Source organism: Colias eurytheme, chromosome 5 (genome assembly GCF_061535395.1).
Source record: "Colias eurytheme isolate Ceu_HAF_F1 chromosome 5, ilColEury1 Martin Lab GWU primary, whole genome shotgun sequence".
NCBI classification, from domain to species: domain Eukaryota; kingdom Metazoa; phylum Arthropoda; class Insecta; order Lepidoptera; family Pieridae; genus Colias; species Colias eurytheme.
This window is the reverse complement of record NC_142984.1, coordinates 7,478,329-7,495,841: the sequence shown is the minus strand read 5'-3', so window position 1 is coordinate 7,495,841 and position 17,513 is coordinate 7,478,329. Positions and strand designations below refer to the sequence as shown.

At 33.0% G+C, this 17,513-nt stretch overlaps 2 protein-coding genes and 1 long non-coding RNA gene across 3 annotated transcripts in view; 2 read left to right on the top strand and 1 right to left on the bottom strand.

Annotated features, from left to right (window-relative positions):
• The window catches only part of LOC149908539 (NADP-dependent malic enzyme-like), a 36,508-nt gene extending 22,491 nt beyond the window's left edge, over window positions 1-14,017 (bottom strand). Inside the window, exons 1-6 of the mRNA XM_090102018.1 lie at window positions 13,952-14,017; window positions 10,973-11,119; window positions 3,660-3,837; window positions 3,205-3,363; window positions 2,699-2,880; window positions 2,170-2,350 (exon numbers count right to left, since the gene is read on the bottom strand). Coding sequence (XP_089958144.1) covers window positions 2,170-2,350; window positions 2,699-2,880; window positions 3,205-3,363; window positions 3,660-3,837; window positions 10,973-11,001 — 729 coding nt within the window. The 5' untranslated portion in view covers window positions 11,002-11,119; window positions 13,952-14,017. The remainder of the gene's footprint in view (window positions 1-2,169; window positions 2,351-2,698; window positions 2,881-3,204; window positions 3,364-3,659; window positions 3,838-10,972; window positions 11,120-13,951) is intronic.
• LOC149908540 (uncharacterized) lies at window positions 11,321-13,671 on the top strand. Its single transcript, XM_090102019.1, has 6 exons — window positions 11,321-11,651; window positions 11,822-11,914; window positions 12,253-12,318; window positions 12,521-12,589; window positions 12,937-13,011; window positions 13,145-13,671. The coding sequence occupies exons 1-6, from the start codon at window positions 11,558-11,560 to the stop codon at window positions 13,210-13,212; spliced, it is 465 nt and encodes a 154-aa protein (XP_089958145.1). The 5' UTR covers window positions 11,321-11,557; the 3' UTR covers window positions 13,213-13,671.
• A 2,484-nt stretch (window positions 14,018-16,501) lies between the features above and the next one.
• On the top strand, window positions 16,502-17,055 carry LOC149908538 (uncharacterized). Its single transcript, XR_016456758.1, has 2 exons — window positions 16,502-16,561; window positions 16,815-17,055. It is a non-coding gene; the product is annotated as an uncharacterized LOC149908538 (long non-coding RNA).
• Window positions 17,056-17,513: the final 458 nt, after the last annotated feature.

Genomic DNA, 17,513 nt, shown 5'->3' with positions numbered 1-17,513 from the left:
TAATTTGGTCTGTGTAGTAAGAGCCCATTATAGTGGCTACCTTCTTAAAATATCCCACCATAATTATTCCTTCAGCGTCCCAACAAAATAACGCTTTAATCAATCCCACTAATTTTCCCTTTGAATTTCTTCATCGTCACTTTGGAAGCTCGCATCCAGGCCATTGATTGTTTCTTGGTTTCAGCATAAACATGGTGAACCCGGGTAACGTCCACGATCACAAATCGTGACAAAAAATTATCCTGGTCTCATAAAAAATTTGGAAATTCACCCTCTAAATGTCGAATCGTTGTTTCTTCTTTTCGTCGGGAAACATTCTGGCACCCACGGTTCACAGTTAAATTAATTTAAATACTTGGAAACGTGGCCTGTTGATATGATTTTTTTGTGATAACTTAGTGAGTACATGAGTAAACAAAAAACATTTATTTTGTATTTTTATGTGCACAGGAAATACCCAATTATCATTACTTTTGGATCAACCTAGTATGTTCGTTATGTATTGATTTAAAAAAAAATGTTAAAGTGAACCGATTTTGTATTATCTATTTCCAAATTTTTTTTTTGACGTATTTTTGTGATTGGGCTATGTAATGCACTATGCATTGCATAGGACAAACGCATAAAATAAAATATTTTGGCTTATTGTCATTCAGGTTTTGTTTGTCCTGAAAGACGACTCTGACGTCATTTATTGAAACACTATGCCGCGGTTACCTTCTATTTAAAAAAACAATCAACAAAAATTATTATTTTACGTAGTCGTGCACGATATTAAGTCTTTATCATCCCAAAACCGTAATAATTTTTGAATAATTTGCTAAAATCATTGCAATATTACTCTTGAAAAAACAGAAAATCACATTGATTTTTACCGCGAATGGAATACGCGCTCTTTATTTTTGAAAGCGACAGAATAAAGTTTGATGTCTCACATTAACTAAAGATTTAAATCTGGTTTATCTATACCCTCAGTTCGATAACTAAAGTAACATTTAATACATTACAAGTGGTCGCATGCGGGCAATATAAAGCTTGATTAGGTACACGATAAAAGCGAATCCAACGTATCTCGGTCCCGCATAATATATGAAATTGGAGTGTTCGGAAAAGATTGTCTAATTTTTATATTAAACTTTGCTATATTGCCTTAATCCGACCAATCAAATTGCCGTAAACATCAATTAAATTAGAATTGTTTTTTAGAACTATTTCTACACATTGAATACCACATTTATACACAATCGTTGTCATACGTCGTAAGTGTCGCGAACCACTGTTCCAAATCTCGGAGTGAAATATTTTGACATTCGCATACGAACATGGAGGACGTGAAAATAGTCGCCGAGCTCTTACTGCCAAAGTAAGTCGCAAGTCGAAACGCGCTGCGGATATCGAGTGCAATGTTTACATATTATGCGCGATCGGTATTCGCATCGCCATTCGCCTCGCGATTCGCACGAATGTCACACATCAGCCCATATATGTTCATATATTCTTCCTATGAGGGTTCAAGCCGTAATCCACCACGCTGGCCAAGTGCGGATTGGCATATGTCCTGACGATGTTTTGCTTCGCAGTTCGTCGTTTTAAGCAGTGGTGATCATATCCACATGCGCATATAAATCGAAAAATAAATTGAACAGCTTTTAATAAAATATTTAAAACGTGACCGACTAGAATCTATATTACGTAACTAACTGTTCGTAGTACTCATTGAAGTAGATACTATGTAGTTCGAGAATCGATTTTGTAACATAAGACGAAATATGAACGTTTTAAATATTGTTACCTATTCTTGTATTTCGGAAATATCAAATCCACTGAAACAAACCATTCTAGATACATTTAACGTAATGTGTTTGTATAAACACACTTTAACATTTCAATGTTATTTTTGAACACCAAATACACCCTCCTATAGCAATAACCTTATACAATCTCAATGAATATTTCATCACAGTCGCTTACGAACAAAGGCACACCTCAAGAGATAGAAAACAGTATGTTAAATATATTGATCCAACCGCTTCATGGTGCATTAAATATTTACATATGTATAGTACAGTTATAACGAACCAGAACCCCCAAAACAGTCTTATTGAATCAGAAATTGAATAACATGGAAAACTGTCCAAAATATACGTATTATGTATAACAAGAATTTACCTGATTATCAGTACCGACATCCAAAGTGATGGGCAAACATTGATGGGGCTTGATTCCAGCTAAGGCCGTGTACAGAGACAGTTTCCCCACCGGAATACCCATACCATACGCGCCCAAGTCACCGAGACCCAAGATCCTTTCACCATCAGTAAAGACTATAGCTCTTACGTCTGGTTCAGGCCTAAAAAAATACGTAATATAGTGAATTTGCACTTATGAGGCACATTTTTTCTAACCACCAATTAATTAAACATTTGACAGGCGCGTAACTATACACTATTTTTAGCTGTTCAACGTCACGTGTTGTGTGTAGTTCAACAATAATTGTTTCTCACACAAATTGACTTATTTGTCACGCGATACAACTATATTATCTGAATTTACAGATGCTCAAATATTTTGTACATAATCTTCTCAAATGCAAGTATTTTATAGAATATTGGATAACGATATCGGATATTAGGTCACTGGTTAACCAAGTCAATAAATGTTCAAATAAATAACAGACCAATATATTTTTATCACTTACCAGTTCTTTAGGATATTGAACACATGTCCTTTGTCATTGATGGTGATGAAGAGACCTCTAGGCCTTCTGTAGATGAGACCGAACCTCTGACAAGCGAGTCCTACGGTGGGAGTATACACGATGGGCAGATACTTCTCAACATTTTCCGATAGAAGACGGAAAAACAGCTTTTCATTCCTGTCCTGCAAGAATTGAATGGAAAAATAAAATTGTTCTCTACAATAATGTTTAGAATACCATTTAAAAACGTATATTAGCTAGTTTGCCTGCACATTGAAAACATAAATACATTTCAATTTAGTTCAAGTACACATAATTAAATTTAAACTTTCATAATCCTTTCCACTATTAGCAATGCAAATAGCTGACTAAATTAGAGCTCAGTCAAAGTCAGACTCTATAAGACATCATGCACCTAACTTTCACTTAGTATAGACCGAAATGTTAGACAATACACTTAGGTAAGATATCATTAAATCAATGGTACCTTTATGCTGTCTAGTCACCTGTAACTCAACGAGGTAGAGGTATTTGTTGAGATTGTCCTCGTATCTGTCTATAGATATCCTGCAAATATCCAGCTGTTCCTCCTGAGTTTTGAACTTTGCAGCCAAAAGACCATGAATGCCGAGTGCTTGGCGCTCCTCTAGCGTAAATGCTAGTCCCTAAAAATTACAATTACCTACAAATTCGATACCCACATTCTTGTGTACAAATCAACACTTCAATATTTCACAGTTACCAAGTAAATAGCTGTATTAATGAACCATGACCTAGCAATTCAAATTATAATGTCCGATTGCCAATGACCAGTATGCCTGTTAACAAATTGAGTGTTTGCCAACTAGTTGGGTGCAAGTGCAACTCATAATTATTGACACGAAACATTAAGTACGTAAGTAGCGAATTCCGAACTTTAAATACGATTGGAAATGGGTTATTTACGTGTATGAAACTGTACCTTGTTCAGGCGGGGATCTCTCAAATGGTCAATACCTCTTATCATATTCGGACAGACGATATCGCCGGTTACTTCGTGATAGTTCCGGCATTGTGACAAAGATGGTTCTAGGAACACTGGACATTTGGTCAGTGCATACGCGAGAGCCCGATTCGGGCCTATAGCGTTTGAACAGCATCTATAACAATGTCAATTTCATCGTGATAAGAAGGCTAACATATGATTATATCTAAGTAATAATTTCAAAAGTTTACTGCAAATCAAATTCAAGGTCATACTTATTAGAAGAATAGCTATCACGACCATAATATAGTAGTTTCCTTTTCTAAGGAAATCATGTGTACAACACTGATAGCGTGTATGAGTTTATAACTATGCTCAAGGATATTGTTTACCAAAAATAATTCAAATGTGCTGTTGTTACTACATATTTTATTATAATAATTCGCAAAGATTGTTACATTTTAAGTTTTAACTTTCAGAATTAGTAATCGACGCCTATAAAGAGTGGCTTAAATTATGAAACTCTAGATTCTAGACTCACCTACCTAAGATTTTACACGTTTATCGATATTATGATGCACGCGTTTGATAAGTGTCTCAATAGCTGGGTCCACACCGGCCGATCCACCGCGATCCGATCGCGCGCGGCAGGCGCGCGATCCAAAGATGCGGGCGGTGTGGACGTGCCGCGCGCGATCCATGCACGCGTTTTGCCGCGCGCGATCCCTACCTCGTGCGATCCGTTAGCGGGCGGTTTTTGTACCCGCTTCAAAGGTGCCTCAGTTGCGTGATGCGCGCGGTGTGGACGTTTGTGTTGGATCGCGCGATCCACCTCACCATGGACATCTCAGAAAGTCGAATATCTCAAATTGAATAGCATTCATTCTTGCAAAATTGTGTTCCACTTCATCTGAAACTAACTCTGCGTACAGCTGAGTCCCAGATTCCAATCGATTTTTGTAAAGTTGTTTCACCCAAAACCGTCGATTTCTTTTTTTTTGATTTTTTGCGCAAACATTTCAGTATAATAAAAGTTACTGCTGCAACGGCAAGACGCCGCCGTTGTACGTGTGACTCCATATCGTACAAGAGTTAGACTGGCTGAATCACGGATCGCCTTAGGATCACTTGGAGCGCATATTTTGGATCGCAAGTTTTTAAAGTGGATCGGCCTAACATGATCCACGATCCATGCTCCGCGATCCTGGATCGCGGATCGCGGGATCACTGGATCGGCCGGTGTGGACCCAGCTAATGACTATTTATACACAACACGCTGTTATCGACCTTTAATAATATTGTTGCATTATTATCGCCAGTCAATTGATGATTGATCGTTTGATTAGGTATATTGTGAAATTACATTAACTACATAATATATTATCAAAAGACGCATTGAAATTATCAATTACGTCAAAGTTGATAAAATTACTTAACACGAGTGACTCAAATGTAAAATGTTGGCTGATAACAATACTATTCGTAATGTTAAAGTATATAAATGAATCAGCACAGTTATGGTCATTTAACAACAACAACGTATTATTGGAGAGATGATCAAACTACATAAGAGTACCTTCTACCTAAGTAGGTATATCGTCACAGTGAATTGTTTCGTGAACAAGGACGATAGAGCAACTAGCAACTATGACTACCGAACGTGAACCGAACGAACGATGGAAAAGGAGAAGGATTTGAATGTTTGTGTACATTGAATAGGCTCCGAAACTAATGAAACGCGCGTAAAGTAGAGCCGGGACAAGTAGCTAGTAGGTAACTACGAAATTATCTAAATAATTGATTTCATCATTTTATAAGTGTACCGTTATTAGTTCAAAATTATAGTTATGACGAACCAAAGAATGTAGGCTCCGATGTCGATCTTTTTTGGACTAACAAAAATAATTTCAGTGCATATAATTTAAGAGCATAGTCAAAGGAGCCGAAAAGAACGACAAACCTAAAGACCTATATTCCACAAAGGGACAGAATCGCAAATGAGAATTTAATAGTGGAACACGAATAAGATTGTATAAAAATAATGAATTTTGCACAATAACAATTTATGTTGTTGTATTGTTGTATCAGCCTGTTGTGTCCCAATGCTGAGCAAAGTGAGCAAGTCGCTTCCATGAATCGCGCAATAATTTATATTGGGACCCTTAATTTAAAAATAATTTGGAAAATCCAAAAGTGCACGCCTCATAATTTTTTTTTAATAAATATTTATTAATTATTATTTTTGTTTATTTAATAACAATTAAACCACATCGAATCAGACCCTGAAAAATGAAAGGGTTCTTTCTATTCCTGAGCATACTCAAGGGTAAGAGAAAAAAAAGACTCGATTAGTAAAGTATTTCGGTCGCTATCGTGTTAAGGCTGTGTACGCGGTCCGTGCGCTGTTTGGCTCAAATATGTGATTTTTCAAACCAGATTGTCCATCAACCACTTATCTTACAAACATATGAATTACTAATAATTTTAGGAAATTTTATTGTCTATGTAGTTAGTTAAGAGTTTTTTTCAATTAATACAGTATTTCTGAATACCATCAAGATAACTGAGCCGATGATTACTTGATTTCACTTTTAGTGTCAATTTCGAAGCTAAAAATATCTGAAATTGCTGACAGATCTAACACACAATTATTTTTAACTAACTGCAAAAATCCTTATTAAAATAGTTAGTTAAAAGATTTTTTTATTTTGGACTCCTAACTTACGAAATTAAAATCCGAACAATGTGAATTTTTTTAGAAATTATAGTCGACAAAATGATTATTTTCACCAAGATATTTGACTTTATTGAATATAATTTATACATATTGCAATAAAAGAATGTCTTACTTATAAGATAAAATTTAAAAAATCAACTAAGGTACCTCTATTATTTTTCTACAATTTTTTTTAAAGTACTATAAAACACTGCGCGCGACCCGATTAAAATCAGTCGGCAGCGAGCCTTTCCAGAGAGAGGACATGTTGCTCGGCGCTCTGCTGTGGACCTATGCTGTTCATAGTAAAAGGATAGCGCAAGCCGCGATCTATCGTAATAGATCGCGGAGTTTTTGACTTGCGTTAAATAGAATATGCGCTCTTAACAAGAAAAAGGATCCGCACATACAGACACACGGACGTCCAAGACAGAACTTTTTTAAACTGTTTTTTAACTAGTTTAAATAACAAAAATGACATCAAAAATATCATGAACGTTAAAAATAGTGTTTTTTCTTAATATGTGTGTGTATGTATTATCTTACAAGTGCAATGTATGATACATAAAGACATTTTAAGTTTGAAAAATCAGATGTTTTGCGCGAAGTGACAGTAGTACCCACCTCAACGCTTCGCTTATGAGGCGTGCAAAAATCCATTCATATTCGTCCGTATCGGTCAATTAAGGAAAGCTGGCATGTTCACAGTACTCACACTTATGCAATTTCACTTACAGTATGTTCAAAAATAAATGCGACTCTAGTTTCATTTTAGACTTGAATTGTAAAATAGGTGCGTTGTAGATAAATATATGCAAATATAATTATGAAAGCTCTCATAATTTACCTGTAAAATTATAATTTAAAAGTAAATCAATTGATGAAGTTAATTATTTATTCTAATAATAATCAATTGGATAAAAGTATTAATAATTATTCAATTATCAAATAATAATTAAATTTCAGGTCATAAAAACAATACAAATAACACGTGCGCTCACTCCCAAGTCCCAACACACGGATGGTTGTTTTGATAATGATTTAAATAACGGACGTCTTCTGCAGTTGCGCAGCAGCAGTCTTGTCCTGACTTTGGTCGAGTAAAGATATCTAAGAAATATTATATTTGTAGTAAGTACGTAATACCTACCAATACGCGCTAACAAATATTGTTACATATTTATTGTATAATTTTCACACTATTGGTTTTAAACTCAAACTCAAACATTTATACAATTAGACTTCTTCTAGAAGCACTTTTGAATCGTCATAACAGTTTAACAGTTTTAACATTTACCACCAATTCAGAAAGCAGTATCTATAGAGAAGAAGAAGAATCTATTTAATCATAATCGTAATCTTCTACTTCACTGTAACTTTCATCGCTCGAAGAACTCGATGTTTCGTTGTCGGAATTTCTTAATGTTATTATAAATGAGTCAGTGTAATTATCTACTTTTGGTTCTAATTGAATATATTTTTCCTCGTGTTCTTGCGTCTTTCTCCAAACGTCACTAAACATATCCAGACTAATAGCATTTGCTTCCTTTCTAAATAATTCTTCCACAGTTTTCAAGTTAAAGTTCACATTTTTTGATGCTACTTTCCCTTTAATTATGCAACATAGTAACTCTATTGGGTTGAGTTCTGGATGGTATGGTGGAAGGCGCAATACACTATGTCCATGATCTTTGAGGATTGCATCAAGTAGGTAAAAATTGTGTATTGTTTGGCTTATTTTTTTAATAATGTGATAACTCTGATTATTAATTAGTACTTTGATTTTTGAAAAAAAAATGCCGATTTTAGTCAAAATTTATATTTTTCTAACAAGATCCTTATCATCCAAATTTCCACCTTGGTGAGAAAAATTGACATTTCTAATGAAAATGAACAAAAAATTAAATGATTTTATTAAATACTGTAAAATAGTCTATAATTCTTCCATTTACTGTATCACAAAATTCTTCATAGATTTTTAGATATTCGTACTATACCAATTACATCACCCTGTATTTATAAACAATTGCAAAATATGACACATACATAGGCCGGGAGATACTGACACAAAATTTCGGGTCATTTGTAACAGAATGGCGGTTCTACAGAGGTCTTATTACGCAATGACTAAAAGAAAAATGATGGTCAGAACGCTGGTACCGGCGGACTAGTCGCGTGGGCGTTAGTCGAACTCGTCGGATAAATAGCGAAAGTCTAACGATTTGTAACACAAAAATTTTAGAATTTACTGATAGCCCTTAAAAAAGATGTAGGCGGTAGTGTAATGCCATACTTTTCCGGTGTAACTAACAGCCCCCCATACCGACGCGATGCGTTGATTAAAAAAAAAAAACAATTCAACCATTTGTACCAGGCTAACTTTTGCACAGGTAATCATCATCGTGCAGACATTTACGTCATTTTTCTTTTTGTCATTACGTACTAAGACCCCTCTAGACCGCCATCCTGTTACAAATGACCCGAAATTTTGTGTCAGTATCTCCCGGCCTAACATGTGCAATGTGTAAATGTGTTGACGTTCCAGCTCTTCTTAATATACCTTTAAATAGGAATGCACCCACCCACATTAGTGGTATATAAAAAATATAAATTGAATCGAATCGTTCATTTGGAACTTCGGAATGAGGAAAAATTTACCTTTCCTCTTGATACTACAACTAATTTTCGCAGTTATTATGAATGAGATAAACGGAACCTATCCTCTTGAAATTATAACTGGAAGGTATTCCTATACAATACGTAAAATAAGAATTGAAGTAAAATATTTAGTAGAATAAGTTTAGAAATAGATGCGGGACTATGTTCCGAAAAATTGAGTTGATTTACGCATTTTATTTACAACATTTAAAACAATACACTTAAGAAATGGTATGCTAAACTGATATTATTTATTTTACATGGTGTAGGTACAGCAAAAAAGTGGAAATATCACATCATCAAGGGGCAATCTGGTTTAGTCACGACTTTTTCGTCGTCATTTAAATTACGTCACCGTCTCATTTATAAATTAGCACAAGAGTCGTCTTTATAAAATGAGTCAAAATTTTGCACTGTACTAAAAGCTTTTTATCTTTAACCCATTGACCACCGTAAGGCCCGATCGGGGCGCGACACAATAGATTTTCTATTGTGTCTGTGATTCCGAGGACTGATGGATTAATTTTCAATCTACTGCCTTTACAGTTTTAAATGTTTACATTGTGTATTAAAAGCAGATACCTATGGAGGTATGTACATACAGTCTATATTGATAATATAGGTGAAGTGATTTTTACACTACATTTTTTTACTGGAATTTAAACATCTAGTTCTATAAAAAAAAATCTTGATTAAATAAAATGTGTACCAATTGGACAATAAGCACAAGAATTAAAAATAACAGGGATATTTTCTATGTAAAACAGACAGCAAAATCCTGTTTCCATAATAAATAAATAAAATTGTTTTATTTCAGGACATGTGTTACCATAATACCCAAATAATACCTATAAACATAAACATCACGTCAGAGAAGACAACAATTTGCTATTTAAGAAGGCTTCAAGGAATAATAATTCAAAACAGTCATACCAAATAACCAACTTTTTTAGCATAGCAAATTGATTTAAAATATTTCAATTAATTTCAAAGTAGGTACTCTAAAATCCAATTTTCATATTTTCTGTTTTAGAAATCATTCTTTTCTTAAACTATTACATATCTATAAATAGAGATACCTAGTATAGTCAGTTTCATAAGGTGATGATGTTGGTAAACAATGAAAAAGTGTTAGCTATTTTTGTACCAGCTTATTATTTTGAGGTACATTAGCAGTAATGTTGCCAAGTCTCAACAAATGGGACATGCCAAAAATAATGTAGGTATGTACATGGAATTTTTATTGCTAAACAATAACAAGAAAACAATGTATTATATTTTAACGCAGTATAATATGTATTACTGACTATGTAAAGAATATTTAAACTGAAAAACTATATTTTATGTACATACTGTAATCTTAATTATTATTATCAAATACTTTTGAGCCTGACTAAAATAATAAATATAGATTAAACCATTCAAATGAGACATTTAATAATTCATTTATTCATACTGTGTGCTAATTTCTTCTTTCTTTACGGATAATATACCGGATATTTTTAAATTATAAACGCACTATTACAAGCAAGAGACGTGGAAATATAAGCGACATACAACCGTGTTTTTCGGCAGGATCAATATCGAAATGCGTTTCCATTGGCCCATTATAATTAGCCTAATCTTAGCAAAATATCGTTATTAAGTCTAAGAATCTTTGAGAATGATATCATATTAAACCTATGAACCATTTATTACCTTAAAATAATAATAGATGTTATTTTTAAGCTACAAAACAAGCCTTTCACGCGTTCCTAGCTTTCAATGTTTTGAAAGTTACAAATCACCTGATATATATTTTTAAGAAAATATAATTATATGTACACTCAAGCTAATTTTTATTTAAACACAAAATATTAAATGCAATTTACAAATTGGGCAAAACACAGGTGTCACGTTATGTAAACTCCCAAAATAAATGAAAAATGATACTCACAGCAAAGATCTGGGGATATACGAAAACATTTTCAGAAAATAATTTTCATCTAATACACACTAAATCACAAATAAACCTTTCACTGACTTTTTGTAAATTTTTAAATTAATTTATCGTCCTCCATGTGTAGCAGTTTGGAGCTTCGTCCAGGGCCCTGACAGCCTAGTTTCAAAATGGCTAGTTGTGGCGCTGCATTACTTCCTGTACTTTTTTTTTTGTTTCTACTTGTTTCCGGCTACGGCGCCATTTTGAGAAGCCATGTTATGACAATTGACATTTATTTGAATGAAACGACCATTGTGTCTATAATTTAATTATTTTTTTCTCGATTTTTCACAATATAATAGACTAGTGTTCTACTGTAAAGAAGTGCTAAATTTGCCATGGGACTATTAAAGTGCTGTGTCGGTGGTGGCACCGCAACCAATGCGACGAATCGGCTTTTTTGTTTTCCGCAGAATGATTATTTGAGGAACCTGTGGATGTCCTTTCTGGTGCCCACTAATTCCTCCCTCATCGGATTGTCGAAAGATCAACTTCGACACAAACGCGTTTGTGAGAAACACTTCGATAGATATCAGTTCGATGAAGAAGGCAAGAGGCTTAGGCATTCATACCCATGCCTATTTACGGATGACGAAATACGCGCACGGCGTGCCCCTGTCTTCCAGTGAAACTGGTGAGTTCTACCTGGAGCTATAAATAACATGATTAAAAATTATGTAAATAGCTGATATTTGGTAAGACAGGTTTCATGGCTCCAAACAAATACTTTGACATACTTTACATTCCTTCTATTTGTGTTTGAATTATATTTTTAAATGTTACATATGTATTTACTTGTTACAGTACAAAATGCTCTGAGTGATCACAATTATCACAAAATGGAATCAGATGAGAATGAAAATATTACAGATAATATGTTGGTCATTGGAAGGGCAGGTATGTATTATGCACTCAAATTTTTATTTAAGCTATCCTATAATATGGTATTATATTTAACATAAATTATAATATAGTAATCAGGATAGGATTTTATAAGTTACGAGCTGTGCTCCACGGTTTCACCCGCGTGGCTCCGCTCCTTTTGGTCTTAGCATGGTGATATATAGCCTATATCTTCCTCGATGAATGGGCTATCTAACACCGAAAGAATTTTTCAAATTGGACCAGTAGTTCCTGAGATTAGCGTGTTCAAACAAACAAACAAACTCTTTAGCTTTATAATATTAGTATAATAATATATAGTATAGATTCAACATTAAGTTCTTTGGTTTTAGGTGATGATTATCATGAACATCCATCATGCATTCCAGCTATTCCAGTTGTTACGAAAAGACCTACAGGTATGTGATTTATGATAGTTTATAGGTTGATAAATCCATGTTTGTAAATTTTAGTAAGTTTTTTATTCATGTTCTCAGATTTTACTTTAAAGCTGTTTTTAAGAGAATTCCATTAGCTGTTATTAGATTCAAAGATTCATATGTATGTAATGTTTGTAGGTACTTTATATTTAAAAGTAATTGTTTTGTTACCGATTTACAGATATGGCAGACCAAAATTCATGTTCCTTAAGCAAAGAAATAGAATTTCATACTCTTTGTGAAGATGCAGGTTAGTATTTGGTTTTATTTACTGGTTAACTTTGATTTTATTAGTGCAGATTGCAAGAGACATGGGATTTAGAAAAAGGTTTTTTTTTAAGGTTGACAGATGCTAAAAAATGTGGTGTTCATAAATTATATACTAACACATGTAGGATCACACAATATGTATAGTGTGCACTTGCACTATCTTTAAGTTTGTGGTTACTTAGATATGTTTATTGTATGTGACTTATCAATCTCACAGTTAAACTGCCATTGTTTAAATCTGGGGCTTACAACATTTGAATAGGAACTGTGGAATTGTCTTTGTATGGATGGGCTCACTACAAATACTAAAATAACTTTTATTTTCAGGAAATATATTAACTGAACCCACAGTAGAAGAAAAAACTACTCATGAAAATAAGAGTATCATACAAAAGCGTAAAGGTAATTTATTATTAGTAATATAATGTACATTACAAGTGCTTTTCACATATCTTTCAGTGATAAAATTATTATTATTAACCACACCACCACAATGAATCATCAAAATAAATTGTAACATAAATTTTGTTTTCAGATTTTATGAAAAAAAAATTGCCCAAAGAAAAGAAAATTTATGAAGCAAATAACCAAAATAACTGCTGATAGTTTGGGTAAAACAACCACACAAAATCTTAAACAGGCTGCTGCCTATGGAAATAATGAAGTATTGTAACTAAATTACTATTTTAAAAAATAGTAATTTAGTTTATCCAAGTTCCAAACTTCTAGTGTTGTACAGGGAAGCAAGTTGTATAATACATAATTATTTAAACGATAACTGTATCCAAAACAAAATTGGGGCAAATATAAGAGAAAAAATTCAAGATTTGGAGTTTTCCTGGTTAGGGTGTCAGAAAACACACAATATGTGTTTAAAAAAAATGTTTTTAACATATATTGCTAGGGTTCATGTCCATAACTGGAGCAATATTATAAATAAAATTTTAAATAGAGGAGAGATATGTGCAAAAAATGGCAGGAATCCATAGAATTGCTTTAATGAAATATAAAACAAATAAATTAAGAAAAAGAGCATTAAATAAATAAACATTGAAAACGAAATCTGTTTTATTTTTAATACCTATTCGCAATAATAACGCTTGGAGCTTACTTAATATCTAGTACTTAATCTGTGCTAGTACGTAGTATTTTTATCGATACAATGGGCACCTCACTAAAGTATCGATAGTCAGATATAGATATCGAACTGGTAGGCAACACTACTTATTACTGTCAAAATTGATAAGGCTACAGCAGCGCCACAACTGGCCAACTGAAACTATGGAAAACATCACTGTCGCATCTGTTACGTAGTAACTAATACTTAATCTGTGGCTTCGTCTGCCCGTCTATAGACTATGACACAGACTATAGAATTACTGGTTAAGACCGAGTTGGCGAGTTGACGGCAAGGACCACAGAGCAAGTAATGGCAAAGACGAGAAGTGACTAGAAAAGTATAGACAACATAGAAAACACACGCACAGATCATAGACAAATTAGTGTTTTCCAATTACAGCACTAGAGCGCATTATGCGGCATAATGCTTAACGTTGAATCGTAGACAGATAAACCAATAGACAAATTGATAGTTTATGTCGCATTCACACAAGAAAAAGAGCAACTTATGCCGGTGTTGTGTAAAGAAATGAGAGAGAACGATAAAATTTTTTGTTTCACCCAGCGTGCCACTTTTTTCAAGAAAAGAAACCTACTTTGCTAAACAAAGTTTGACAGCTAACTATCGTCTTCCCTAGAAATATAGTTTTTACATGTTCTAAGTTACGTAATTCATGGTATGTTTGGTTTTTAATGATTTAGACTTACTGTTAATACCTTATAAAATAATACCATGGTGCGGTGTATAGGTCTACCAGAATCTGATGGCATATTTATATTTACGAAATACAGTGCGACACAAAAGAGATGAAAATAAATGAGGGCGCCACCGTCGCTCATATAGCAACACTGATACTGCGACGCAAGCGATCTTGATACTATAGAATAAAAATCCAAAAATCTATATATATAATCTAAAATAAATACCGCGATTTAAACCGTTATAATTGTTTTATTGTAGCAATAGTGTAAATTTAAGACAAAAATACATTAGTATTTTAATTGATCTACCTAGGTCAAATTTTACTTAAATGTATTTGGAATTAGTTATTTTATAAAAATCGGTCAAGTGCTTAGACTGCAGAGGCGCACATAGAATCAAACATACAAACAAACAAGCATACATGCAGCTCAAACACATTACCCTCTTTCTGGGTCCGTCGGGTAGAAAAAAACAAGGCGATTTGAAAACCACATATTTTTATTTTTTTTGTAGATAAATTTTGTACATTAATATAATTCATCAAAATCTAAATATTCTACTCCTTCAAAGGACTGATCATCACTCTGTTTCGAAGTACTGGCAAGAGGGTACGGGGCATCTTCAGTATCTGTAAATATGATAGAGTAAATATGATTTTTTTTCTTATGGTTTGATTGATTAATAGATAGATAGCTGTATGAAAACAGTTATCACTATACTATGTAGTAAAATCTAAACTAGGTACTTTATTTGAGGCTGGTTGGATTGGATATAACTTCTTGACTCAAATTGTGCTGGTCGCACTATAAAAACTAGTTTTTGTTTACATACAAATAACCTCAAATTAAATTGCGAAAACGTAATAATCGCCATACATACATACATTAAACACTCGTCACTAATGGAATATTCTATTTTACGTAGTACTGAGCAAAAATAAATGGAATCTCACCGGTATATTCTGCTGTACGTTTGTAAACGTTTTCCAAATCAGTCAATAAATTTCCAGCTTGAAATTCGGACAAACACCGAATAAAAACTTTATACACCACATCACGGACACCGCTACGTTTAACCTTTTTCATGATGTCTCCTTTTTTATTTAAATTTCTTGTTCTAAATAACAATTTTATCTCAATAATTCTCCACTTCACGAAAAAAACAACAAATTTTTATTCAACTTGACAGCTACATTGCCAATTCAGGGTTGCCAGGTAATGAAAAACGAATTAGTTCCAAAATAATTAATTTCATCTCTTTTATGTCGTACTATAAAAGATTTTCATATGGCAATTTTATTTGACAACTATCAAATTGGTTGTCAAATTATTTGTCTTCTTTGCAATTGATGAATAATTTTTAGGATTTCGTCTAAAAAATCTTCGAAAATGTCGAAAAAGCCGCTGCGATCACAAGCAAGAGGTGTTGTTTATAATGTGTATAGAAAAACATTCGATGCAGAAGGGTCAAACACATCATAATTTTCAATTTTGAATATTTTATTGGTAAATTGGACTTACCCGTTTTGATACTTAAAATAAAAAATATTATAAGTAGGTAATTATAATATTGTTTGTTGATTACAATATAATTTTATGAAAACTTATTACAGGAGTTTCCAATACGGCTATTCGTCAAGTCCAAGCTGTCCAAGTCAATTTTATAATGTGTGTGTCTTTAATACTTACGAAAATAAACATAGTTTTATTTTATTGTTATTTTATTTTATAAAAAAATATTAGCAATCTAGTTTTGATCTGCATTATCATTACATCCATATTTTTACATGGCATAATGATAATGAATATACAAATATAGGTATGTGTAAATAATAATATGTATTACATAGATAAAAGTAATATGTATATTATACATGTAAGTATGTACCTACATAATATTAAGTGGATATCTCATTATTAAGTACAGTATTGTTCACTTATGTAATGTGCCTAATGATGTTGAGGACAAAATAAAAAATAAGCAGTATCAAGATCGTTCAGTCCATTTTCCCTAGGGTTGCACACTCAAAATTTTGATTTCCCAATTTGCCATCAGATTCTGGTTTACCTATAGCGTTAAAGGGTGTTAAAGTGATAGTGGAACGAAAATGCCTGGATTGTCTTTTCACTCGTAAGTATACAACTCTTTATCAGTTTATAGGCCTTCATGATATTTCAGCGTGTTAATATATTGTGTATCACGTGCTGTTGACTTGAATACATTGTTTAAAAACCACAAAAATAACAATTATAAATTTTAACCTAAAAAATTTTGTGTTGCCAACTTTTCTACAAATTGTTACCCACTATTATGGGAAATAATAATATATATTCTGCAGTGTGTATTTAATTAAATATCTGAAATATTCAATGGCTTGTTCCAGTTTTCCTGAACCGGATAATTTACGACAAATTTGGATTGTAGCTACAGGATGAACAGATTGGAAACCAAAACCGAAGGTTAGAAAGTATTACGGCAATCACCACCACCGCGACGCTGCCCCGCCGAAGACAATGGACACTCTTGGTTCCAACTTCCAACATTGAACCGGAGGGACGTAGTTAATTAAGTTAGAGATAATTTAAATGTAATTTTTTTATTACAATAAATTATTATTAAGTAAATTTCGTTTTTTTGCGCGTTCGCGGGTCGGTCAATATAATTAACGTGTGTATCTGTTAATACTTACGAAAATAAACATTATTTTATTTTTTTTATTTTATTTCATAAAAAATAATGAACAATCGAGTTTTCATCTACATTATCATTACATACACATTTTTATATGGGATTATGATAATGATATATATTATACATACTAGTGGTCCACCCCGGCTTCGCCCGTGGTACATATTTCGCAATAAAAGGTAGCCTATGTCCTTTCTCAGGTATCAAAATATCTACATACCAAATTTCATGCAAATTGTTTTAGTAGTTTAGGCGTGATTGAGTAACAGACAGACAGACAGAGTTACTTTCGCATTTATAATATTATATAGTATGGATTATATAATATATAGGTATGTGTATATACATAATATGTATTACCCATCTAAAAGTAATATGTTTATTATATACTAGC

What these genes read in the sequence shown, in the direction of transcription:
- LOC149908540 (XM_090102019.1), top strand. Translation starts at nt 11,558, where the DNA reads ATGAAGAAGGCAAGAGGCTTAGGCATTCATACCCATGCCTATTTACGG. An exon ending in TGTTACGAAAAGACCTACAG is followed by an intron (nt 12,319 to 12,520) that starts GTATGTGATTTA and finishes ACCGATTTACAG; the next exon opens with ATATGGCAGACCAAAATTCA. An exon ending in TATCATACAAAAGCGTAAAG is followed by an intron (nt 13,012 to 13,144) that starts GTAATTTATTAT and finishes TTTTGTTTTCAG; the next exon opens with ATTTTATGAAAAAAAAATTG.